Source organism: Macaca mulatta, chromosome 10, assembly GCF_049350105.2.
Source record: "Macaca mulatta isolate MMU2019108-1 chromosome 10, T2T-MMU8v2.0, whole genome shotgun sequence".
NCBI lineage: Eukaryota > Metazoa > Chordata > Mammalia > Primates > Cercopithecidae > Macaca > Macaca mulatta.
In genome coordinates, this window is record NC_133415.1 from 102,377,873 (window position 1) to 102,403,920 (window position 26,048).

The 26,048-nt window shown below is 44.3% G+C and overlaps 1 protein-coding gene across 2 annotated transcripts in view; it reads right to left on the bottom strand.

The window, feature by feature from the left end:
* PTGIS (prostaglandin I2 synthase) overlaps nucleotides 1-26,048 on the bottom strand; it is a 68,221-nt gene that overhangs the window by 40,964 nt on the left and 1,209 nt on the right. For both annotated transcript variants that reach the window (XM_001098575.5, XM_077951981.1), the window contains exons 2-3: nucleotides 4,019-4,142; nucleotides 1,800-1,978 (exon numbers count right to left, since the gene is read on the bottom strand). In XM_001098575.5, coding sequence (XP_001098575.3) covers nucleotides 1,800-1,978; nucleotides 4,019-4,142 — 303 coding nt within the window. The remainder of the gene's footprint in view (nucleotides 1-1,799; nucleotides 1,979-4,018; nucleotides 4,143-26,048) is intronic.

Below are 26,048 nucleotides of genomic sequence, written 5' to 3' on the forward strand. Positions count from 1 at the left end.
GTATGACAATGCATGTGAAGGGTCCTGCACGGTGCCTGGCACATCGTAAGCGCTCAATACATGGGATCTGGCCTTCCATGGACCCTGACCCAGTTGTTCTCCCCACCCCACTCCAAGCGCTGGTCCTCAGCAGAGACAGGCCCTCAACATATGTGGCTGCTGTGCCCAGAAGACATCACGCCAGCTTGTAAGAAATCCAGAAAATTCCTGAGGCAAACACTGGAGGAAACTGGGATCCTCCCTGGGTAGCAGGGGCAGATTCAGTGAGCTGTGGATTCCTATTGCTAGTGGGATCCCCAGGGTTCCCCTGGAATGTCAGGACCCAGGACACCCAGGCTCCAAGCAGCTGCCTCCAGGCCAAGGTTCAGAGCAGGCATCACATCTCATCAACATCCACCTCATCATGCTGGCCTTGCTTCGGCCTTAACTATCCTGCAAAACAGGTTCCTAGTTGCCCTTCCTAACCTCCACAGGGTATTCTTCCTGGAGACAGATCACTGAAGACTGTCATTGGACTGCGTGAACTCTGCAGGGGCGGACACAGGGTCTTATCTGCCTTAGTATCATAGATGAAGGAGAATGGGCTGTGAAGTCAGCAGACCTGGGTTCAAATCCCAGTCCTGCCACTTACTAGCAGTAGACTTTGAGCAAGTCACTTCACTCCTCTGAGCCTCCGTATCCTCATCAGTAAAATAAGGATAAAAATGCCCACCTCTTGAGGCTAATGCATAGATATGAAAGTGAGCTTATCAGACACCTGGCCTATAATAGCTGCCTTCAAATGGTGGTTGGCATCATTCTGCACACCCTGCATCCAGGGCAATGACCAAGGTACAATGGGTCCTCAGATGTCTGCGAATGAATGCAGAGCAAACACGTTCATCCGTTCTCTTATTGATATGATCACTCCATACGTGGCCGGGCACGGTGACTCACACCTGTCATCCCAGCACTTTGGGAGGCTGAGGCGGGCGGACCACCTGTGGTCAGGAGTTCGAGACCAGCCTGGACAACATGATGAAACCCTGTCTCTACTAAAAATACAAAAATTAGCTGGGTGTGGTGGCGTGTGCCTATAATCCCAGCTTCCTGGGAGGCTGAGGGAGGAGAATCGCTTGAACCTGGGAGGCGGAAGTTGCAGTAAGCTGAGATCGCACCACTGCACTCTAGCCTGGGTAACAGAGAGAGACTATGTCTCAAAATAAATAAATAAATAAAATAAAAATAAATAAAATAAAATGACTCCTCCATATGTTTCAGGAGCTGTACCACTTCCAGCTATGTGGCCTAAGACAAGTCACTTATCTGAGCTCCAGTGGCTGCATCTATGAAATGGGGCTGTAAGTTACTTAGTCTCCAGCATTGTTGTGAAGACTAATGAGACAATGCACGCTGCCTGGCACAGAGTATGGACTCAGAAATATTCATCATCCCACCTCTCTCCTTCATTTTACAGAGGAGGAAACAGAGGGTCAGAGAGGGAAACAGGCTTGTCCAAAGTCACAAAGCTAGGGAGTGATGGGGCTGGGATTTGAATTTAGGGGTGGCTGACCCAAATCCTCTTACTAAAATCAGGGCTGCTTCCCAAAAAAAAAGAAAAAAAAACAAAGATGAGAAACAAAGAGTTCTTCTTCCACGCAATTCTTTTGGGTTGTTTTTTGTTTTGTTTCTGTTTGTGTTCTCAAGATGAAATGTCTTTACTGGACACTTGCTTTGGAACCGAGCATGACTTGGGCCACACGGGTAGAAGTGAGTCGCCCACCCTGGCCCGCCCACAGGTGCCATCTCCAGCCACTCACGGTTTCATCCTGGCCTTTTCATCACTGGGGCTGTAATGTGGAAGCTGCACATCAAAAATCCTCTCCATGAGGAAGACGGCATAGGCATGGAAGTCGAGCCTGGTGCGAGACTCCCACACCACCGCGTCGTAGGAGTGTGGGTCCAGGAGGACGGTGACATACCTGCCCCCAACCAGTATCTGTGGGAAGTTGCCAGGGATAGAGTGAAGAGTGTCACTGTGAACAGCAGCCGCTCTCAGTGGTCAGGGCCTTACTATGTGCCAGGCACTGCCCCACTGGACAGTAACAGACTATGTTCTCTTATCTATGCCTCACTACCACCTACCACCCTGTGAGGTAGGGACCATTGCTCACCCATTTATAGCTGAAAAAGTGAGGCTTAGAAAGGAGATGAAATGTACCCAAGATCTCATAGCTGAGAAATGGCAGGGCTAGGACTGGAATTTGGGAATATTGGGGCTTTTTAAAAATCAAAGACTGTGTTCTTTATCACCTCACTCTTAAGCACCTGCCATGACTATCTTTGTTATTGCCATATCTCCAGCAGCCAGGAGAGAAGGCGGCAGATGGATCTTGTGCACATGATGGATGGATGGATGGATGGATGGATAAGTGGATGGATGAATGGATGGGTGGATGAATGGATGGATGAATGAAAGAATGGATGGATGGATGGATGGATGGCTAGATGGATGGATGGATGGAAGAATGGATGGATGGATGGATGGATGGAAGAATGAATGGATACATGGATGGATGGATGGATGGATGGATGGATGGATGGATGGATGCTGTTGGGTAAATTCCAGTGGGTGGATTGTAGAAGAGTAAATGGGCAGATGGATGGATGGGTGAATGGATAAATGAGTACAAGGAAGGAAGGAAGGAAGGAAGGAAGGAAGGAAGAAAGGAAGGAAGGAAGCTGCTGGGTAAATACTTGTGGATAGAATGTTAGGTGGATAAATGGAAGGATAGATCAATGAATCTATGTTGGATGGAAAGATGGATGAAAGGGCAGCTAGAGGTTTGTTGGAAACCAAATGTATGAATAAATGTTGGGTACATGGATGAGAGGATGCTAGATAGATACTGGGTAAAGTGAAGGATGAATGTTGATTGGATGGAAGTTGGAAGGATACATGGAAGGTGGATGGGTGGGTGGTGGTCATTTGAATAGATGTTGTAAGGATGGATGGATGAGATATAAATAGATGTATATCCAGTGGAGAGACATTGAATACTGAATATAGCTGAGTGTTGGGTGGATAGTGGCAGATGAATAGAAAGATGCGTAGATAAATAGAAAAATGAAAATTGGTGGGAACTGACTAGTTATCCCTCAGTATCCATGAAGGATTGGTTCCAGGACTCCTGCAGATACCAAAATCTGTGGATGCTCACGTCCTTGATGTAAAATGGCATAATATTTGCAAATAAGTTACATGCATCCTCCCATATACTTTAAGTCATCTCTAGATTATTTATAATACCTAACACAATGTAAATGCTTTATAAATAGTTGTTATACTACACTTTTAGGGAAGAATTACAAGAAAAAAAAGTCTATACATGTTTGGTACCAACACATTTTTCCCCAAATATTTTCAATTCATGGCTGGCTGAATCCAGAGATATGGAACCCACCCATGGATACAGAAGGCCAACTGTATACAGATGAAAGTTGGATGAATGTTGGATCCATGAGTGGAAGAAGGCTGGGTAGATCTGGGTAGACAGATGAAGGTATAGAAGATGGAAAAATGAATTGACAGATGTCGGGTGAATCTATGGAAAGACTGATGGGTGAGTGGATAGACGGAGGTTGACGAATGAATGCTGGGTGGATATAAGGATGGAAAGATGCTTGGTAGACACCAGGTGGACAGGCAGAAGAATGGAATGGGAAGATGGATGCTGAACAGATGGAAATGGAATGGATGGATGGAGGTCAGCTGCATGGATATACAAGTACTGGAGAGATATTGAGTGACTACATAACTCCATGCTGGGAAGAGCGAGAGGGAGACTGAAGGGATGATGTTAGATCAGTGTTGGGTGTGCAGCTGGACAGGCAGCTGGATAGAGAGTTGGCTCGACCACTCAGATGGATGTTGGATGGGGGGGTTGGCATAGGGACAGATGTTGAAGGAATCAGCAGAAACCAGATACGAGGCTCAGCTGCTCATCCCCATCCCTCCCCAGGCACAAGAGGCACTTACAGTAAATATGTCACCGTGCTTCTCCTTCATCCTCGTCAGGAAGCTGGCGGCATCTTTTCCAAAGTCCAAGGCATAGCCCAACCAGGGGATGCTCCCCAGGTCCAGCGGAGGCTCACCGGGTCGCCTACAGAAGCCATGGCACTTGTCACCATTTGATGAGGCAAGGAAGGGCATGGTGTAGGTTATAGGGTGTGATTTTGAATGGAGCAGTTAGGGACGTAATTTGAATGGAGCAGTAGGGGACATAATTTGGCTCAGGTTTTTATAGGATCTTTTTGGCTGTGGTGCAGAGAATGGACTGTGGTGGGTGGGAGAAGAGGCTGGGGGTCAGCTCATGTCTGGTACGTGGCATGGGTTCCATTAGAGGTGGTCGTCTCTCTGTGGGTGAGAGGCCTCCCAGCACCCAACAGTGTAAGGACACGGAGTTGTCTGTGTGAGCCAACCTGGATCAGGGTTTGGGTCACCCCACCCTCCCTGTCTTGCCCACAGATAAAGGATGAGACTGGAGGGCACAGCTGGGTGGCAGAAGGCAGTGAAGGCACTGGCTTCATCACTACCCCGACCACCCCTCTTAGTTCAGAAGCTGAGGTTCTTCAGGTGGCAAAAGCCCAGGCTGTAGCCTGTGGAGATGTCCCCAGAGCACATGAGCAGGTCAGCACAGGGGGTGGGCTGGGTGCATATGTGATCATCAAGGTCAGGGTCATCTGTGAAAGCAGAGGAACTCCTTTGAGAACATAGGAACAATATTTCCAGCTCACCGAGGTAGATGGAACTCTACGATGACCCACAGTGACCCACACCCTTGTATAATCCCCTCCACTGATTAGAGGATAGATGGTACCATTCACTTTAAGAAAAAATTATTCTCCTTAGTGGGCCTGACCTAACAGGTGGCAGGGGACCGGGCTTAAAAGAGACAAGGCTCTTCTTGGCAAAAGAGATTGAAAGCATGAGAGGGACTGGACATATGGGAGAATCTCTCTACTGGTTTTGAAGATGGAAGAGGCAACGTGGCAAGGAATCCAGGTAGCATCTAGAGCTATGAGGGGACCTTGGCTGACAGCAGGCAAGGAGACGGGGACCTCAGGACCTCAGTCCTACAATTACAGGCAAATGCATTCAGCCAGATTCCTCCCGAAGACTGCCCAGTAGGAAGACAGCCCGACAAATACCTTGATTTCAGCCTTGTAAGTTGGAGTGCTGTGGGGCTATCTCAGCTCACTGCACCTCCGCCTTCCAGGTTCAAGTGATTCTTCTGCCTCAGCCTCCCATGTACTGGGATTATAGGCATGCGCCACCATGCCCTGCTAATTTTTTTTGTATATTTAGTAGAGATGGGGTTTTGCCATGTTGGCCAGGCTGATCTTGAACTCCTGAGCTCAAGTCATCCACCCGCCTCAGCCTCCCAAAATGCTGGGATTACATAACCAAAGAGCCCCGTCACCCCGCGCTGGCCTTCTGATCCACCCAACTGAGAACTAATAAGTGGGGATTGTTTGAGGCCGCTTCTTGTATGGCACCTTGTTATGCAGCAATGAACAATGAACGCATGCAAACTTCCAGCGTGCTTGTACCGCTCACTGCCCCCAGCCACGCCTCGTCTCATCCTCACCCACCACCCTCTGCGGGAGGGGCTGTCAGCTCAGGAGAGCTGCAGTCAGAGTCATCAGATGAGCCTCACGGTGTTCCAGGGCTGCTGCTCATGGTGAGTCTTTTAGAGGTCCCTAGACCCAGGTTACGATCCCTGTCAGAGCCACTGGGATGCAGAGAGCTCTCAGATATGCCTCTGCTAAATGAATGAATGAATGAATGAATGAATGAATGAATGAATGAATGAATCATCACATCTCTTCTTCTCACTATGGATTCATTCACTCATTCACCAAACATTAACTATGAAGCAGGAACTGTCCTGGGTATCAAAGATATAGCAGGGAACAGGGCAGGCAAGATCCCTGACCTCATGGGGCTTAGCTACTAATAAGGGAAGCAGACAAAACATTTAAAAAGCAAAATCACATAAGAGAGTGAGAATTGTGGAAGAAAATAAAATAGATACAGTCCAACAGTGAAAAGAGGAGTAACCTAGTTTTAAAATGCACAAGGAAGCCGGGTGCACTGGCTCACACCTGTAATCCCAGCACTTTGGGAGGTCGAACGGGAGGATCACAAGGTCAGAAGATCAAGACCATCCTGGCTAACACGGTGAAACCCCGTCTCTACTAAAAATACAAAAAAATTAGCCAGGTGCAGTGGCAGGCACCTGTAGTCCCAGCTACACGGGAGGCTGAGGCAGGAGAATGGCGTGAACCCGGGGAGGCGGAGCTTGTAGTGAGCCAAGATTGCGCCACTGCACTCCAGCCTGGGCGATAGAGCAAGACTCCGTCTCAAAAAAAAAAAAAAAAAAAAAAAACATGCACAAGGAATTTGAATAGGCAGTTCTCCAAAGAATATATACAAATGGTCAATAAGGCCAGGCATGGTGGTTCATGCCTGTAGTCCCAACATTTTGGGAGGATTGCCGAGGCAGGAGGATTGCTTGACACCAGCAGTTCAAGACCAACATAGTGAGATCCTGTCTCTACAAAAAAAAAAAAAATTTAATTAGCTGGGTATGGTGGCACACACTTGTAGCCCTAGCTACATGGAAGGCTGAGGTGGGAGGATTGCTTGAGCCCAGGACTTGGAGACTGCAGTGAGCTGTAATCACACCACTGCACTCTAGCCTGAGCAACAGAGCAAGACCCTGTCTCTTTAAAAAAAAAAAAAAAAAAAAAAAAGCTGGGGGCAGAGGGGCTAGGCCAGGCATGGTGGCTCACGCCTGTAATCCCAGCACTTTGGGAGACTGAGGAGAGCGGATCACCTCAGGTCAGGAGTTCGAGACCAGCCTGGCCAGCATGGTGAAACCCCATCTGTACTAAAAATACAAAAATTAGCCGGGTGTGGTGGCGGGCACCTGTAATCTTAGCTACTCAGGAGGCTGAGGCAGGAGAATCGCTTGAACCCGAGAGGTGGAAGGCCACTGCCCTCCAGCCTAGACAACAGAGCAAGACTTCGTCTTAAAAAAAGAAGGGTAGGGGGTGTCAATAAGCACATGCAAAGATGCTCAATACTATTAGTCATGGGGGAAATGCAAATCAAAACACAATGAGGTATATGAAAGGAAAATAAAATCTCAGAACCCCAGTTCACTAGGCCAAAAGGAACAAATTAAGCTAAAAGCTGAGTCGTGCAAGAAACTGCCTTTCCTTTTGTTCCTAAGCAGAGAGCTACAGATAAAAGGTTCAATATCTCCACAGGCAGCTACTCACCTTATCTTACATAAAGTGCCCATTTACTGAGCACGAGATGAATGCATCATTGACTATTGCCTCACCTGCTCCCTTTCTCTTGTAACATGTGGATGACCACACCCTCCCTCTTTCCCCTCCAGCCCACTTTTCCCCCTTTAAATACTGAAACCCTCAAAGTCATCTTTGAAGAAACGCATAGACCACAGACTGTTTCTGCGATTCTGTGGTTTTTCTTCTCCCTGGCATTGTCCTTAACCTTAGTAAAATAAACATCTAAATTGATTGAGACCCAGCTTGGATAATTTTTAGTTCACAAACTGGCAACCATGAAGGGACTCCACGGAGGTGGCCCTGGCCTTTGACAAATCTCCTGTTGGTATTTAGTAACAGCTTGGTATCTGTCTTCATTGGTCAAACCAGTAGGACAATTTGTCGAGGGCTGGGAGCTCCCCCCTGCAGAGAATCCCAGATCTCTGAAAATTTGAGATCTAAGAGAGCTAAAATTTGAGAGCTAAGTTTTATTTTGTTGTACAACTTCTTTTCTGGACTTTTGCTTGCTTCCAACAAGGAAGGCAACTTTTCCTGCTTCCATGACAATGGAGAGCAGGTAACTCCTTTCCGGAGTTTCAACTCACTTCCAACAGGGAAGGCAAGTTTGAAGTTTTTTTCCTGCTTCGTAGATGCTAAAGTGCAGGCCAGGCACAGTGGCTAAAGCCTGTAATCCCAGCACTTTGGAAGGCCAAGGCAGGTGAATCACTTGAGGCCAGGAGTTCAAGACCAGCCCGGCCATGATGGCAAAACCTTGTTTCTACTAAAAATACAAAAATTAGCCAGGCGTGGTGGTGCATACCCGTAGTCCTAGCCACTCGGGAGGCTGAGGCAGGAGAATCGCTTGAACACAGGAGGAGGAGGTTGCAGTGAGCCAAGATCACTCGATTGCACTCCTGCCTGGGAGACAGAGCAAGACTCCGTCTCAAAAAAATAAAATAAAATAAAAAATAAAATTTAACCTGAAAGACTGGTTCAGGCCATGGTGGGAAGTGGGGGTTTGACATGACTCATTATACCCTGCAGCATTCATATCAACGCAGACCTTAAGTCTGATAAGAAACCTTTACATCTATTCGCTCTGAAGCCTGCTACCTGGAGGCTTCATCTGCATGAGAAAACTTTGGCCTTCACAACCTCTTACTATAACCCAGACATTTCTTTCTATTGATAATAACTCTTGCAACCAATTGCCAATCAGAAAGTTTTAAAATCCACCTATAACCTGGAAGCACCCCCCACATCAAGTTGTCCTGTCTTTCTGGACTGGACCAACGTATATCGTCAATGTATTTGATTGATGTCTCATGTCTCCCTAAAATGTATAAACCAAGCTGTGCCTCGACCACCTTGGGCATGTGTTCTCAGGATCTCCTGAGGCTGTGTCATAGGCCATGGTCACTCATATTTGGCTCAGAATAAACCTCCTCAAATATTTTACAGAGTTAGACTCTTGTTGTCGACAGTGTTTATTTTTTTTTTTTTTTTTGAGACGGAGTCTCGCTCTGTCGCCCAGGCTGGAGTGCAGTGGCCGGATCTCAGCTCACTGCAAGCTCCGCCTCCCGGGTTCACGCCATTCTCCTGCCTCAGCCTCCCGAGTAGCTGGGACTACAGGCGCCCACAACCGCGCCCGGCTAATTTTTTGTATTTTTAGTAGAGACGGGGTTTCACCATGGTCTCGATCTCCTGACCTTGTGATCCGCCCGCCTCGGCCTCCCAAAGTGCTGGGATTACAGGCGTGAGCCACCGCGCCCGGCCTGTCGACAGTGTTTATGTATGGATGTGTGTGTTTATGTGTGTGTATGCATGTATATGTGTGTGTATGCATGTGTGTATGTATCTGTGTGTATATGTGTGTGTTTATGTGTGTGTATTCATGTGTATGCATGTGTGTATGTGTGTATGCATGTATGTATCTGTGTGTATGTGTGTGTTTATGTATGTGTGTATGCGTGTGTATGTGTGTATGTGTGTGTGTGTGTGTGTGTGTGTGTGTGTGTGTATGTATGCCTTTATGCTTTCTTTTTTCTCTCCTAGGTTCTTGTTTTTTTGAGAAAAAAAATTTTTTTCTTCCCAGTCGACTGATGCTGTTTTCTCCATTTACTTCTGCCTGTCTCTCCTTCCTCTCGCCGCCCTCTGCTGCATGAGGGACCTAAAATAATTTCTAACAGCCTGGGATTCCTTAAAGAAAACAGAGAAGGCGCCAGACTCCTTCTGGGGAGAAACTTCTGTTTTTCCTTATGGAATCCTAAGAATGTAAAAAGACAAGTTCCTCTCAGATCTTAAAATGATTGTTTTTGTATTGCGTTATCTGATTTCTTTTCTTTTCTTTTTTTTTTTTTACTAAAATAGTTATTACTACAGGGTCCACTCTTGTGTATTTAAGAGAGGGAGTGGTGTCTTTGTAACAAAGTGCACTGTGAAAGCATTACATGGCCTAGTCTCATGATCTCTCTCTCCCTTTGGAGACCCGGGATTCAGTGTGGGCTCTGCCCAGAGCTCAGAGGTCCATTTAAAAGACAGAGACTAAATTTAAAACTACCTTTCTAAATGAAATTGGTCTCCTCATAAAATCCTACGGTAGATTCCTATTATTTTATGTGTGGCTTGTGGCTTGGCATCCATTTTTAATCTCCTTCTAACACACCCAGTCTCTCTCTCCCTCTCTCTCCCTCTCTCTGTCTCTCTCTGTCTCTCTCTCTCTTTACAGATACACATTTCCCTCTCTGATTTTCACCCAAGTTGTTCCTATAGTATGTAAGTTTGGTTGACAATTGCCTAGGGTAATGAAACAGGTTATCACGAAATTGGAAGTCTAAGATAGTTGTCCTTTTTAGACCCAGGAGTCAAACCCCTATAACTTAATAGTACCAGGACTTAAAAACGATACAGAAAGTTACATGGATGTAATAACTTTTATTTAAAATTGTTTTATATCAGCTTTCCTAGGCAAATAAAAACATAAACAACTTAGACATATTAAGAAAAGCCAGGAGCTTTATAATAGGAGAAAAAAAGGGGTCTTATGAATTTTATCAGTTCTACTTCTGCCTGTCTAATATGTCTATGTATTTATATGTCCTGTATATAATGTCTCACTCCAAAATATACATAAAACAGGTCTAATTGGCTTAAAGAAAAAAAATCAAATGCTTTATCAGAAAAATAGAAACTTTAAGCCCAAATGGTTTTTCAAGCTCACATGACTTAAGTGAATCTTTAACAAATAAGCTGGTTTTTAAATTATTGGTAAAATAAAATTAGAAATGGTTTCAGCATTGTCAATATACATTATTTATTGTTTATATTTATTAGTCAAAGGGTTTTATATTTATCTCTGCTAGATATAGGTGACAAAATTTGGCATGAGGATTATGAAGCTATAAATCCAGCCCAAAAGAGAATTATCATTGAATAACTTTTTGATAAATAAGGCATGTAATATTGTTCCTTTAATGAAAACAGTTAAATCCTGAGTTATTGGCCAAAAAAACAAAAAACACACATGTATTTAACTTTAAGGTTCTTACTTAAGTAAACATCTGAAATTCACAGCTATAAAAATGATTAACAGGGAAATAACCTTAAATAATGACTATCACAGTTTTCATAAGTCATCTAGGTAAACTCTTTTTAAAAATAAACTAGGTAAATGTAATGAAATAAATGCTTATAAATAAATGTCATATAATTCAGAATCTAAAGTGATATTAAATTAAATAATAGATACCCATTAAATGTCTGGGTCTTTTCCAATTTTTCCTTAAAAAATTATAGAAAAACATTTTTCTTAAAAAAGTGTTCTTAGTAAAAGGAAATAGTTTTGTCTAATTCAAAGGTTGTTTATTAAACAAGATAAAAGGTAAAAGTAAATAAGAGAGATGTAAAGAAAATTATAAAGGGGTATCTTTGGCAAGAAAGGTTAAAAGAAAAGTAATTATATATAGAAAGAATCTTGTAAAAATTTTTTGTCCTAAAATAAAATGATTGATCATTTACAAAAGAGAGATGTTTAGGATAAAACAGGAAGCATGTTGTAAATGGTTTGTGTAAGTCATAATAAGGTTTATAAAAAGAGAATTTATGAAAAAAACTTTATGTGATCAAGTTGACTATAATTAAAAGGAAATTATTTATAATAGTCTTTCTAGAGTTTGGGTTTTGATATTAAAAATGCACTAATACACTAAAGAATTGGTTAGAACAACATTTTCTTAGGGTGTTGCTTTACTCTTAATAAAGTTACATGAGATTTTAATTTTTTAACCCAAAAGTTCAACTTTTATTGCATCTTGCTATTTTCAGCTTTCTCTCCCCTTTGAGAAGGACTGAGAGAATAATTCTCTCCTTCAACATTTTCGTCAGCTCATATAAATTTTTTCCCTCAGGTCCTAACTGTTGTGGCCTGATGCTAAAAATGTTTTATCATAAAGGTCTAAAGGAAATGTTTTTGTCCAAGATAACATTCTGTACTCCTGGCATTTCTTAATATGTCCAAATTGTTCTGTGTTTTGATTTGCCTAGGAAAGCTGATATAAAAATTTTTTAATGAAGGTTATTACATCCATGTAACTTTCTGTAATGTTTTTAAAGTCCTGGTGCTGTTAAGTTAGAGGGCTTTGACTCCTGGGTCTAAAAAGGACACTGAGTCCTGCGAAATCTTAAATACTGATAGCAGTTAAAGCCTCATCTTCAGACCTAGGAGATGACATTCAAAATAAGCTGCATTTGTGAGACACAGAGCCAGAAATGAAAACTATTCAACCTCTCTAGGCCCAGGGACTATCATGGAAGAGGTGGGCATATGAGATTGGAAGGGCTGATTTTGAGAGATTAAATTAGTTCAGCTTCTCTATTAATTAAGCATTAACATCAAGGGCACATTGATGCAAGACCAGCATCTGGGCTCCTGTGTCAGATTAACAAGGTTTTCCTGAAGCATTATCCCACCCTGTAATTAAAAAATTATAAAAGTTTAGAAAATGGTTTATGGAAATTACATCTTAGGGTCAAGATAATTAAAATTTAATAGATTTGTTTATAAGATTTGAGAAACAGGATTTAATTGGCCTCATGCTGTCTTTATTAGAGCTTATCATTTGGGAAATTCAGTCTCCTCTCTCAAAGAATAAGGTTTTTAGGCCGGGTGTGTTGGCTCATGCCTGTAATCCCAGCACTTTGGGAAGCTGAGGTAGGTGGATCACTTGAGGTCAGGAGTTCAAGACCAGCCTGGCCAACATGGGGAAACCCTGTCTCTACTAAAAATACAAAAAAATTGGCTGGGTGTGGTGGCAGATGCCTATAATCCCAGCTACTTGGGAGTCTGAGACACAAGAATTGCTTGAACCTGGGAGGTGGAGGTTGCAAAGAGCCAAGATTGCACCACTACACTCCAGCCTTGGTGACAAAGTGAGAGTGTCTCGAAAACAAAAAAGAACGGCCGGGCGTGGTGGCTCACGCCTATAATCCCAGCACTTTGGGAGGCCGAGGCGGGCGGATCACAAGGTCAGGAGATAGAGACCACGGTGAAACCCCGTCTCTACTAAAAATTACAAAAAATTAGCCGGGCGCGGTTGTGGGCGCCTGTAGTCCCAGCTACTCGGGAGGCTGAGGCAGGAGAATGGCGTGAACCCGGGAGGCGGAGCTTGCAGTGAGCCGAGATCACGCCACTGCACTCCAGCCTGGGCTGGGCGACAGAGCGAGACTCCGTCTCAAAAAAAAAAAAAAAAAAAAAAAGAATAAAAGTTCTTGCCTTTTTTCTGAAATCTCTGAGTTATACCTTTGGCTAAATGAATGACTTATTTTATAATAACCTGTGATCCTATTTTGTGATATCAAGTGTTTTAAACTTTCTGTATTTGACAAACTTTCCAAAATAAAACAGTAAATTCACTAATTTGACCTCATCAAGTTTTCAGCATTAGTCCTCTGAAGTCCAAAAAAGACACATTCAGCTTATTTGGTAAAATAAAATCATACAGGAAGCACTGTCAAATATGAAATGGTGTTTAATCTTCTTCGGATTATATTTATATAAATTAGTTGTTTATACAAATGAGTATGTGTTCCAAAATTGTATCAGATTCCTGTGATTCTGATATGTCTTAGTATGTATCTTCAGTAGTAATTATGATTATTATGTAAAACTATTGTATACCACAGAAGTAACCAAATTTCCTTGTCAATCGTGTCTTTATGGCTGTTCTAAGACTTTTGTCATCCACAGTTGTTTTAGTTTCATCCTTTTATAGGTGATTTATAATCAGCTGTAGAACTCTGAAGAGTATTCTTAAATACTCTTCTGACAACCCTAATTGTGCCATTGGAATAGACAGAAAAACTTCCTGGGCTGTCATGGAGAGCTGATGTATTCATGAGGATTGTTAATCCAGTCTTGAGCACAACAGGAGTTAATCGCATGAACTGAACTAACAGGAGATTGAAATAATCTTTTATGAGTTTTTGTTTAAAACATTTATTGATTCTTTTGTTTTACAGAGTCAAGAAACTTTCTCTTCTTTTAAGCTGTTTATAGCTTTTAGCAATTTTATCTCTAAAAGTTTATTGCTTTTTAGCCATTCAGTTAGCTGTTTATAGCTTTTAGCAATTCAGTAAAGTATACTCTCATGAGGAAAATTTAAAACAGAATTTCTTTCTCTTTACCTATTTTTCCAAAACTTGGAAACTATTTGTGAGTATTCTTAATTTATGGCAATGTAGTTATTTGTGTAAGTTCAATAAGTATCTTTTTTCTTTTATAACAGGGCATAATTGAAGACACTGTTAATTTTACCAAGGCTTTAACTGGAATGACGTATTTTCAGACTTCTTTGAGAAAATGAGGCTGAACTATAGAGCTAATAAAAGCCCCTTGGAAAAACTGGCTTCATATACCCTGTCCTTTACAGGGTCCTGACCTGTGGAAAGTAAAGAACGTCACTTTCTGAATTCACTCAATTCATACAGGTATCTGCAGGCACAGATAAATCCTTGGCTGGGTGTGAGGCTTTTAAAAAGGTCTAATCTTAGATTCCTTATGGAAAAGCTTCCAGCAAAGCCAATTTTAAAAAGAGAGAGCCCATATGGCAAATGATTAGTCTTGCTTCACTTTATGCAAATAATCAAGCCAAGTGTAATAGAACTAAAATTTATTTTACAAATAAATTGGTCCTACTGTGATTTTGTCTTTAATAAAATTGGGGAATTGGAGAGAGAAAAGTCATGTTTCAAAATTAACTATAGTACACGTGTTATTAGATTCTAGCCTTGTCTAATGTTTTTCAATTTTTATTATTTTCTACAATTTGGACTGAATTCTAAAACTTCTCCTGGCTACAGTTCTCCAAAATAATGTTTTCAATGTTTTCCCTTCTTTCTTTTTTTTCCCCCTCACTTTTTCTGATGTGAAATCACTGAAAGTTAAGCTGTGCTTTTCTTACAGCCCTATAAGCTGAACTTAAACTTTGGAAAAAAATAAAAGCAATCTCTTTATATGCATAAATAATTTTCATACCTGCCTACTGATATATGGACTTGAGAGTAATATGGCCTCTATCAGTTTTCCAGGCTTGTTCTTTCTTTTTTTTCTGCTTATTTCCTCCTTTTTTCTTGTTTTCTTTCTCTCTTCCTTCCCCTATATTTTCTTTGTGCAATGTGAGACTTCACAACCTACTAAAAATGAGCTTTCCTAACAATGTGGGACCTATTTGTCTAGAAATAAACCATCCTAGACATGAGAGATCAGACAAAAACTAACACCAGACACTCATTTTCTTCTAAAATGCTTTCTCCAAAAGATCTTAAATAGAAAACGGGGGCAGGCATACATGGTGGTTCATGCCTGTAATCCCAGCATTTTGGGAGGCTGAGACAGGAGGATCACTTGAGCCCAGGAGTTCGAGACCAGCCTGGGAAACAGAGTGAGACCCCATCTCTACTTAAAATTTAAAAAATTAGCCCAGCATGGTAACACATGCCTGTAGTCCCAGCTACTAGGGAGGCTGAGGCAGGAGGATCGCTTGAGTCTGGAAGGTTGAGGCTGCAGAGAAAAAACCCTGTAGGAAGAAAGAAAAGAAAAAAAAAAGAAGAAAAGAAAAGAAAACCAGGGAGAAAAGAAAAGAAAACCAGGGAGAAAGGAAAATAAAAACTCAGGACACCAATTCATTCTGCCATAAGGAAAAAATTAAGCTAAAAGCTGAGTCATGCAAGAAGCTGCCTTTCCTTTTGTTCCTAAGCAGATAGCTACAGATAAAAGGTTCAATATCTCCATAGGCAGCTACTCTACGCTCACCTTATTTTATGTAAAGTGCCAATTTACTGTGCATGAGACGAATATATCATTGACTATAACCTTACCCGCTCCTTTTCTCTTGTGACATGTGGATTACCATACCCTCCCTCTTTCTCTTACAGCCCACCTTTCCCTCTTTAAATATTGAAACCCTCAAAGTTGTCTTTGGAGAAAGGCACAGACCTCTCTTCTGGGCATGTCCTTAACCTTGGAAAAATAAACATCTAAATTGATTAAGACCTGTTTCAGACACTTTTTCGTTCACAGGTACCACTTCACCCACCAGGATGGCCATAATAAAAATAAAAATTTTAAAAAAGGAAAATAAGGCTGAGCATGGTGGCTCATGCCTATAATCCCAACACTCTGGGAGGCCAAAGTGGGAGGATCACTTGAGCCTAGGAGTTCAAGACCAGCCTGGGCAACATGGTGAGACCCTGTCTCTACAAAAAATACAAAAATTAGCCAGGTGTGGTGGTGGGCACCTGTAGTCCCAGCTACTCAGGAGGCTGAGGTTGGGGGATCGCTTGAGCCTGGGAGATGGAGGCTATAATGAGCTGTGATTGCGCCACTTGACTACAACCTAAGCAAGAGAAAGAGACCCTGTCCCCACCACCAAAAAAAGGAAGAAAATAAGTGTTAGCAAGGATGTGGAGAAATGAGAACCCTCATACATTGCTGGTGGGAATGTAAAATCGTGCAGCTGCTTTGGAACACAGTCTGGCAGTTCCTCCAAACATCAAGCATAGACTTACTACAAGACCCAGCAATATACCCCAAAGAATTGAAAACGTTTGATCTTATACAAATGTATACACTATTATTTGTAAGCAGTGTTAGAGGCGTTCAAACACAGAGCAACTCCATGTTGAATAGGAGCTGGGTAAAATGAGGCTGTGACCTGCTGGGCTGCAATCCCAGGAAGAAGTTAAGCATTCTTTTTTTTTTTTTTTTCCTGAGATGGAGTTTCGCTCTTATTGTCCAGGCTGGAGTGCAACGGCACGGTCTCAGCTCACTGCAACCTGCGCCTCCCACGTTCAAGTGATTCTCCTGCCCCAGCCTCACAAGTAGCTGGGATTATAGGCATGAGCCACCATGCCCAGCAAGTTTTGTATTTTTGGTATAGACAGGATTTCATCATGTTGGTCAGGCTGGTCTCGAACTCCTGATCTCAGGTGATCCACCAGCCTCCACTTCACCAAGTACTGGGATTACAGGCATGAACCATCATGCTCAGCCAGGGAACTAGGCATTCTTAATCACAGGATGTTTTCGATTAAGGGAACAGCGTGTCAGGATGGCCGAGTGGTCTAAGGCGCCAGACTCAAGTTACTGCTTCAATTAAGGGAACAGGTTAATAATGCTTACCCCACAGACCCAAGACTTAACAGATCCAGGACTTAATAGACCCAGGAAATGTCTATTAATTGTCTATTAATAGGACTTAATAGACCCAGATAAATGTCTATTATCTGATGTCCCGATATTTTATGAACAAAAGCCTTCTTAGTTTAAGAATAAGTTTTGCTTTAAAGATAATAATATAGATTCTTAAGGAAGACTGTAGGTAACAATCCTTTGTCACTAGGCCTTGTGGTAGAGCACATCTCTCCCATGATTTTTATCTTCTATATAAACAAGAAGAATTGTACCTAAGGCAGACACATTCCTCCTCTTGCCTTCGGGAATGCCCTGGTCTGTCTATGGTGTGGCCACTCTTTCGTTCCTTTACCTTCTTAATAAACTTGCTTTCACGTTACTCTGTGGACTCACTCTAAATTATCTCTTGCATGGGATCCAAGAACCCTCTCTCGGGGTCTGGATCAGGACCGCTTTCGGGTGACAGCAGCATTATTCATAATAGCTGAAAAGTGAAAACAACCCAAGTGTTCACCGAGTGACGAATGGATAAACAGAATGTGGTGTATCAATGCCATGGAATGTTACTCAGCCACAAAAAGGAACGAAGTACGGATTCATGCTGCGATGTGGGTGAACCTTAAAAACATTAAGCCCAGTGAAAGAAGCCAGACACAAAAGGCCACATATTGGATTAATCCATTTATATGAACTGTCCAGAATTGGGAAATCAATAGAGACAGAAAATAGATTAGCAGTTGCCCGGGACTGGAGGAGGGGGAAATGGGGAGTGACTGCTAATGGGTACATGGTTTCTTTTAGGGGTGATGAAGATATTCTAGAATTAGATGACGGTGATGATTGCACAACCCGGTGGATATACTAGAAACCATTTAATTATCTACTTTTTTTTTTTTTTTAGATGGGGTCTCGGTCTGTCGCCAAGGCTGAAGTGCAATGGCACGATCTTGGCTCACTGCAACCTCCACCCCCCAGGTTCAAGCAATTCTCTGCCTCAGCCTCCTGAGTAGCTGGGATTACAGGTGCCCACCACCAAGCCTGGCTAATTTTTTGTATTTTTAGTAGAGACGGGGTTTCACCATCTTGGCCAGGCTGGTCTTGAACTCCTGACCTCATGATCCACCCACGATCTCAGCCTCCCAAAGTGCTGGCATTACAGGTGTGAGCCACTGCACCCGGCCGAATTATACACTTCAAAAGGGTAGCTGGAGTGCAGTAGCATGATCATAGTTCACTATAACCTCAAACGTCTGGACTCACGCAATCCTCCAGCCTCAGCCTCCCAAGTAGCTGGCACTATAGGCACATGCCATCACACGTGACTTTTTTTTTCCTATTGTTTTTAGAGACAGGGTCTTGATGTGTTGCCTATGTTGATCTTGGGCTCAAGCACTCCCTGCTTGCCCTCCCATAGTGCTGGGATTACAGGCATGAGCCACTATGCCCAGTCCAAAAGGGTGAACTTAATGGGATATGAATTATATTCCATTAAAGAAAAAAGAAAGCAGAGTGGTGTGAGACAGTGAGGGGGGCCAGTTTACAGAAGGTGGTCAAGGAGGGCCTCCTCAGGAGATGCCATGTGAGCAAAGACTAGAAGGATGTAAAAGGAGTGCTCTGGGAGGGGCAGGGAGGACAGTGTTACAGGCAGAGGCAACAGCAAGTGCAAAGGCACTGTGGTGGGAGCATGCTCGCTGAGGTTTTCAAGACAGCAGGAGCCAGCACGGCTGGAGTGGCAAATGTGGAGGCGAGAGGTAGGCAATGATGCTGGAGATGACCTTGGGGACAATGAGGGCCAAGGCCAAGGTGAGAATCTGGCTCCTCTGCCATGTGGGACAGGGATCCACTGGAAGGTTTGAAGCAGGAGCCAGTAAGTGATGTGACCACACCTTTAAAGGGTCATACCAGAGAAAGACAAGAGGAAGGAAGGAGATGAGTCAGGGAACTACTGTGACCCCCCAGGACAGCAACATGGTGGAAGCAACGGCTATGGTCCCTGGGGAGCCAGACCTGACATCTGAGTCTCCCACTTTCAGCACAGGGGCTTTTGTTCCACACCCAGCAGTTCAGCAGCCACTTCTCTTCCTCCTTTCCCCTTCCCTCTCTACCTCCCTCTGCCCCGTCTCCTGCTCCCACTTTCCCTCTACCTGGCTGCCCCCAATATAACCCAAAGGGTGGGACAGGTGGTAGACAGGAACAAATGGCCAGATTTGAGGGCCAAGGCTGGGAAAGATGGGAGCAGAACCAAAGACGAAATTTGAGGGCCTAGGAAGTGCCTCTCCCAACCATTCCCTCCTCTCCACAGCGCATCCGGGCTTCTCTAGTCAAAGAGGAGACTTGCAAATTTGAGCTCCATGAGTCTAAGGAGGTACAGGGCCTTTCCTTGCCCCTCATTTTCTTGTGAGCCCCTGGGCTAAGGCCACTTCTCCTGAAGCCTCCACGTGTCACGCTGCCCGAGTAGCCTTGGAATAACTGGCTCATGTCAGCCTCCTTCTAGCCCAGGTCAGAGCCTGGCAAACTGGACTCAGGAGCAGTCATTTTTCCATAAGAGGCAGGAGGACATGGTCATGATGAGCCCGAACTTTAGCACCATACTTCCTGGCTTCAAATCCCAGCCACGCTTCTTGCTGGCTGTGTGACTTAGCTTCTCCATGCCTCTCTTTCCTCATCTATAAAATAGGAGCAACAATGCTACTGACAGCATCAGGCTGTGCCAAGAATGAGGGGAGTTACAGGGCACCTGGCACCTTGTAGCTGCGGGGCAGCTGAGAAGCAGGAGCAGTAAGATTCCTGGGCACCATTTACCTAGTGCCAACTACACATCAGGTGCTATACTTGGCATTTTCCAAACATTTCCTTGCTTGGAAATAATGGCTAACATTTAATGAACCCTGATGATGTGAGAGACACCACACTGAGGACTATCCCAGTGACTCAATGAATCCTCCCCTAACCTTATGAGGAAGCAATTATTACTGCCAGGCCCATTTTACAGAGGAGGAAACTGAGGTGCAGAGGGCTAAGTCCCATGCCAGAGGGCCCACCATAGAGGACTTGGGTTTCTAATCCAGGCAGGTCTGGCTGCAGTGACCCCCCTCTTGATACTACCCTGGCCCCCAGTCACCCTAAGTGGGCATTTTGCAGAGAGATTTCAGAGACCTCCTCAAATGCAGGCCCTGAAATTTTCTCCTAAATCATCTTTGCAGGTGGGAGCGGGCTTCCCTTCCCTGCCTTTCTCCCGGCTGTGGCCGGAGCTCCCCAGCGAGCCAGGTGTTATTCCTGGCAGCTTTCCTCTTTCCCCAGAAAAGATCCAAGGAGGCGTGGACAAAGGCAGGAAGCCCGGAGCCCAGGCACCTGACCCCTGACGCTGGCTCTTCCAGCCCCGGGCCCTCAATCCAACTCAGGCTGTGGCCACATTCCAGGGTGACTCAGCCTGTGGCCAGCGGGGGCGAAGGAGGCTGTTTTGGGGCCTGTGGGCTCTAGCCTCACCCACAGACACTCTCACTTTTTTAGGCACTGCCAGGCCCTGGCTAGCAGGGCGGTGGGCCCTGACCTTTCCGTCCCCGGCTCCTGCCCACACAGCCGGTTTCCTGCCCACTGTGGGTCAGATCCCAAGGCATCTTTTCTGACTCCCCACTGGAGCCCCATCATGTGGGTTCCTCAGAAAACTGCCCATTCCTCACTCACTGACCCCACGGCCACCCCTACCGCCTGCCCTGGATCTGTCTCCCACGTGACCCTTTGTGAATCATGCAGAGGAGTCAAGGATGGGATGTCACCCGCCTCCGTGCCCCCTGAGGTATCGCATCTTCACTAGATGGAAGAGCCATGAAGGGAGGACGTGTTGTTCACTCCAGCACTCAGAACAGAGCCTGGTCTGAATGAGTCATGTATGCAGTCAGTGTTCAATGGGCAGCACCTGCCTCCCAGGGTTGCTGAGAGGGTTAAGAAAGCCAATGCAGGTTGAGCGCCTGACACAGAGTCCGTCTTCTAGATTGTCCAGAGCAGAGGCTGGCATGGTTCATCTGCGCAATGTTGGGTAGACTGCCCAACTTCTCTGTTCAATCATTTCAACTTAATTCAGGGCCTTAAGCTCTGGGAGGATTTGATGGGGAACAAAAGGGTTGCTCCAGCTCAGCTGTTAAACAAAATTCTGTTTAACCTGCTTAACCCATTCTTCCCCCAGGGCCGCCAGGGTTTTCAGTCTGCCATTAACAGGGTTTCCCAGATGCTCTTCCATACCTGCCCTGCACTGCTACCACTGTGCAGAAAAAGCACATGGCCTAGCCCTAGTTTTTATTTTCTGGCTTTTGAAATAGATACAAATTCACAGAATTATTTCTCAGCATAGGAAACAACAGAGAGGAAGTAGAGTGGTAACTAGAGTAGCTGCATGTTGGAGAGGCAACAGGGAGTAGTGGGGACTGTGGCAAGGTTTAGAGAGGGTGCTACCACTGAGTCCCAGGAAAGTATTGCTAGATCTTCCCATTTTTCACAAGAAGTTGGAAATCTAGATTTTTGTGTATGGAATCCCCCCATTTTCTCCTCTTGTCCCACACAGCACAAACCCAGCCCATCCAGGGCTGAATTCAGTCATGGACCACTGTTGGGTGACCTCTGGTCAGTGCATGTTAGAATGAGACAGATTTATTTGTGCCTATAAATTCTGCATCTTGCAAGGGCCCAGACCAGCCACTGGGCCACAGGGACCCTCACTTGATGCCACTGTGCCTTCTGGACCCCTAGAAAAGGAGCCTCCCAACCAAGAGATCCCTCTCAATTCTCCCCGTTGTGGTCACACAAGCCCAAAGAAAGAGATGCAGTAGCCTGGTGACATGGCTGGGGCTTGAGAGACCACCTCCATGAGCCACCTCAAAGTACAGATAAACTGAGGCCTGGGAAGCAAGAAGAATGTTTCTGATACTCACAAGGCAAATCAATTAGCCTCAATGGACCCACAAGCCATACTCCTAACTCTCAGCTCACCACCCTCATGTTCACTGAATGGGGCTTGAAAATTCTCGCTGTGATTGCAGAAATTTAAATTTAAACTGGGAACTAGATGATATTAAGAATTATCTTTTTATATTCTCAGGCAAGAAAATAGAATTGTAGTTGTCATTTTTTATGCATTCTGAAATATTCAAGGGTGGAATATCATGACATCTAATTCTTTTTTTTTTTTTTTTTTTTGAGATGGAGTCTTGCTCTGCTGCCCAGGCTGGAGTGCAGTGGCGCAATCTTGGCTCACTGCAAGCTCCGCCTCCTGGGTTCACGTCATTCTCCCACCTCAGCCTCCTGAGTAGCTGGGACTATAGGCTCCTGCCACCGCGCCTGGCTGATTTTTGTATTTTTAGTAGAGACGGGGTTTCACCATGTTAGCCAGGATGGTCTTGATCTCCTGACCTCGTGATTGGCCCGCCTTGGCCTCCCAAAGCACTGGAATTACAGGCCTGAGCCACCACGCCTGGCCTACATCTAATATTTTTTAAACAATGTTAATGATTGTCAAATCAAGGTATCGGTACATGGGGGTTCTTACCGTATTCTTTTTCTGTTTCTGTATAGTTGAAATGTTTCCTAATTTAAAAGTTTTAAATTAAATTCCAGAGGTAAAGATGGAGTTGCTCACTCTCAGAAGCAGTGGTTTCTTACTGGGATAAGCATGAATGTTGGAGGGGCCTAGATGTGGAATATAATTTTTGTATGACTTTGGGAAAGTCACTTCGTCTTTTTAAACCTCCGCTGTATGATAAAGGTGGTGGAAATTACCTCAAGCCTTGGTCAGGATAAAGAAATGAGATGAGGGAGCTGCAGAGCCTTGCTTACTTCAACCCAAACTGGATCACCATTCACAAGGCATCAGGGTCACCCACTTGTTCCACTTGTTTGTCCTTCTTTAAGAATCTTTTGCTTATAGTTGCATCTCTTAGTATCTTAAGGTCACACAGTTCTAAGACTTTTAAGTGTTCAGATTACCAGTATAAAGTGTGGGAAGAATGAGAATTCATTCTTCCTGTGAATTAAAAATTCTTGCAAAGTCAGGCGCGATGGCTCACACCTGTAATTCTAGCACTTTGGGAGGCTGCGGTGGGAGGATCACTTGAGCTGAATCTGAGATCATCCCGGACAACATAGCAAGATGCCATCTCTACAAAATATTAAAAATTAACTGGGCATGATAGCACACACCTATAGTCCCAGCTACTGAGGAGGCTAAGATGAGAGGATCACCTGAGCCCAGGAGTTCAAGGCTCCAGTAAGCTATAATTGTACACTGCACTCCAGCCTGGGCGATAGTGTGAGATCCCATCTCTAAAACTAAAAGCTAAAAATTCTTATAGCCCAGAGTTTTAATCCAGACAGATCTTGAGCAAGTTGCTTAGCCTTTCTGAGCCTGTTTCCTCCTCTGTAAAATGGAGATAACCAGAGTGTCCCTAGCTAAGCTGGAAGGAGAAAGTGAGATTAGGGATCTAAACTGGGGTCACCAGGGTCCATGCTCCTGCCCTCAAGCTGCCAGTGACCCTCATTCCCACACTTCTCCCCACTACCCACTGTTGACCCTTCCAAGGTGCCCACAGATATAAAAATCAAAGGCTCAGCAGGGCACAGTGGCTCACGCCTGTAATCCCAGCACCTTGGGAGGCCAAGGCGGGCTGATCACCTGAGGTCAGGAGTTCAAGACCAGCCTGGCTAACATGGCAAAACCCCGTTTCTACTAAAAATACAAAAAAAATAGCCGGGCATGGTGGCACGTGCCTGTAATCCCAGCTACTCGGGAGGCAAGGCAGGAGAATCACTTGAACCCGGTAGGCAGAAGTTGCAGTGGGCCGAGATCACACCATTGCACTCCAGCTTGGGCAACAAGAGCAAAACTCCATCTCAAAAATAAATAAATAAATAATAAATAAAAATTTTTAAAAACCAAAGGCTCATTCCCAAAGATAAATTTGCTCTTCAGATTGATAGTTAGCAAGAACTAGCCAAAATAATTTAAACTGGCATTTCTTCTAACCCAGCAACTCCACTGTTAGCTACTATGATCATCATCTCCATTTTAAAGATTGGGAAACGGAGGCAGAGAACAGTTACTCAACTTGACCACATTTCCACAGGCTGAGAATTTTCATAGGTCAAGAATGCCGGGCTGGACACGGTGTAGCTCACGCCTGTAATCCCAGCACTTTGGGAGGCTGAGACAGGCAAATCACTTGAGGTCAGGAGTTCAAGACCAGCGTGGCCAACGTGGCAAAACCCCTCTCTCTACTAATAATACGAAAATTAGCCAGGCATGGTGGTGTGCACCTGTAATCCCAGCTACTCCGGAGGCCGAGGCAGGAGGATCAATTGAGCCTAGGAAGCAGAAGTTGCAGTGAGTGGAGGTCATGCCACTGTACTCCAGCCTGAGTGAGAACACAGCACATTGAAGTAGTAGAAACACTGGAAACAACCTAAGAGTCCATCAAAGGGACAAAAGAAAGCCAGACACAGTGGCTCACACCTGTAATCCCAGAACTTTGGGAGAGCCGAGGCAGGCGGATCACCTGAGGTCAGGAGTTCGAGACCAGCCTGGCCAACATGGAGAAACCCCGTCTTTACTAAAAATACAAAAATTAGCTGGGCATGGTGGCACATGCCTGTAATCCCAGCTACTGGGGAGGCTGAGGCAGGAGAATCGCTTGAACCCGGGAGGCGGAGGTTGCGGTGAGCCGAGATTGTGCCACTGCACTCCAGCCTGGGCAACAAGAGCAAAGCTCCATCTCAAAAGAAAAAAAGATCCCACAACTTATTCACATGATGGAAGACATTCTCACAGAGAGAATCAAAAGAATGGATTCGATCTCCATGTAGCAAAAAGATCTGCTTGTAGCAAAAAGAACAGATGTCAAAACTAAAATCTGGAGTGAAAAGAGCAAGCATCATAAAGTCTGAAAACATTTCTATACAGTGTATTGAGAAAGCCTGACAATTCGGAAAAATAATTCATTTCTTCACTGAGACATTTATTCACTGTCTTTTCCTTTTCTTTTTTTAAGGCAAATGATTGACTACATAGTTGTAAAGATGTCTGGAGGTTGAAGAAAAATACAGTGAGCTTATTGTTTGAATATTTAACTAACATATTGTTTAAAAATCAAAAAGTTCCCAAGGTTTCCGGAATTTTCAGACACGAATGTAAACTAACTCTCTCTTACATGGCTCTGTATTAGCTGCAAGCTCATGTCTGTGTATGTAAGAGTAATTTTTAAAACATCCGGGAGACTGAGCAGGTATGAAGACTAAAGTCAATGTGATAACTTGGGGCCAGATCCTGGAACAAAAGAGGACGGTAATGGGAAAAGTGATAAATCTCGTAAAGTTTGAAGTTTAGTTAAGAGTAATGGACCAGTGTTGGTTTTTAATTGCGACAAATGTCCCATAACAATATAAGATGTTAACAATAGAGCAAACCGGGTGAGAGAAATACAGGAACTTTTTGCACGATCTTTGCAACTTTCTGTAAATCCCAAACTAGTCTAAAACAAAAAGTATATATTTTTTAAATATGGAAGGTTCTACCCAGACTGAGCAACAGGAGCGGCCCAGAGAGGGAGAGAGGACTGGATTTCAGGAGCTGGGGGAGGGTTAAGGGGCTTCGGTCTTATCTATAACAGGATAAATATCTGTTTTAAGTCGAATATATTCAGCTATACCTTGTGCAATTCAAGTTAATTTAAAAAATATTTTATAAAAAGGAGAACTACAGCTATCTCCTTGATTCGAGGCTGTCTTTACTTTTTTTCCTAAATCACAGATGCTCAATGGAGCTGGGAAACCTTTGGGACCAGGAGGCTGTGACATCTGGCCTTGGCTCGGTTCTGTCCAGGCTGTGGGACCTCAGGGGAAGGTAGAGCCCTTCACAGGCCTCAGTGTCTCCCTGGCAAATGAAATTACTAAGCCCACCGGCCCCCCTCTTCCAGACACAGGCCTCAGTTTCTCCCTGGCAAATGAAATTACTAAGCCCACCGACCCCCCTCTTCCA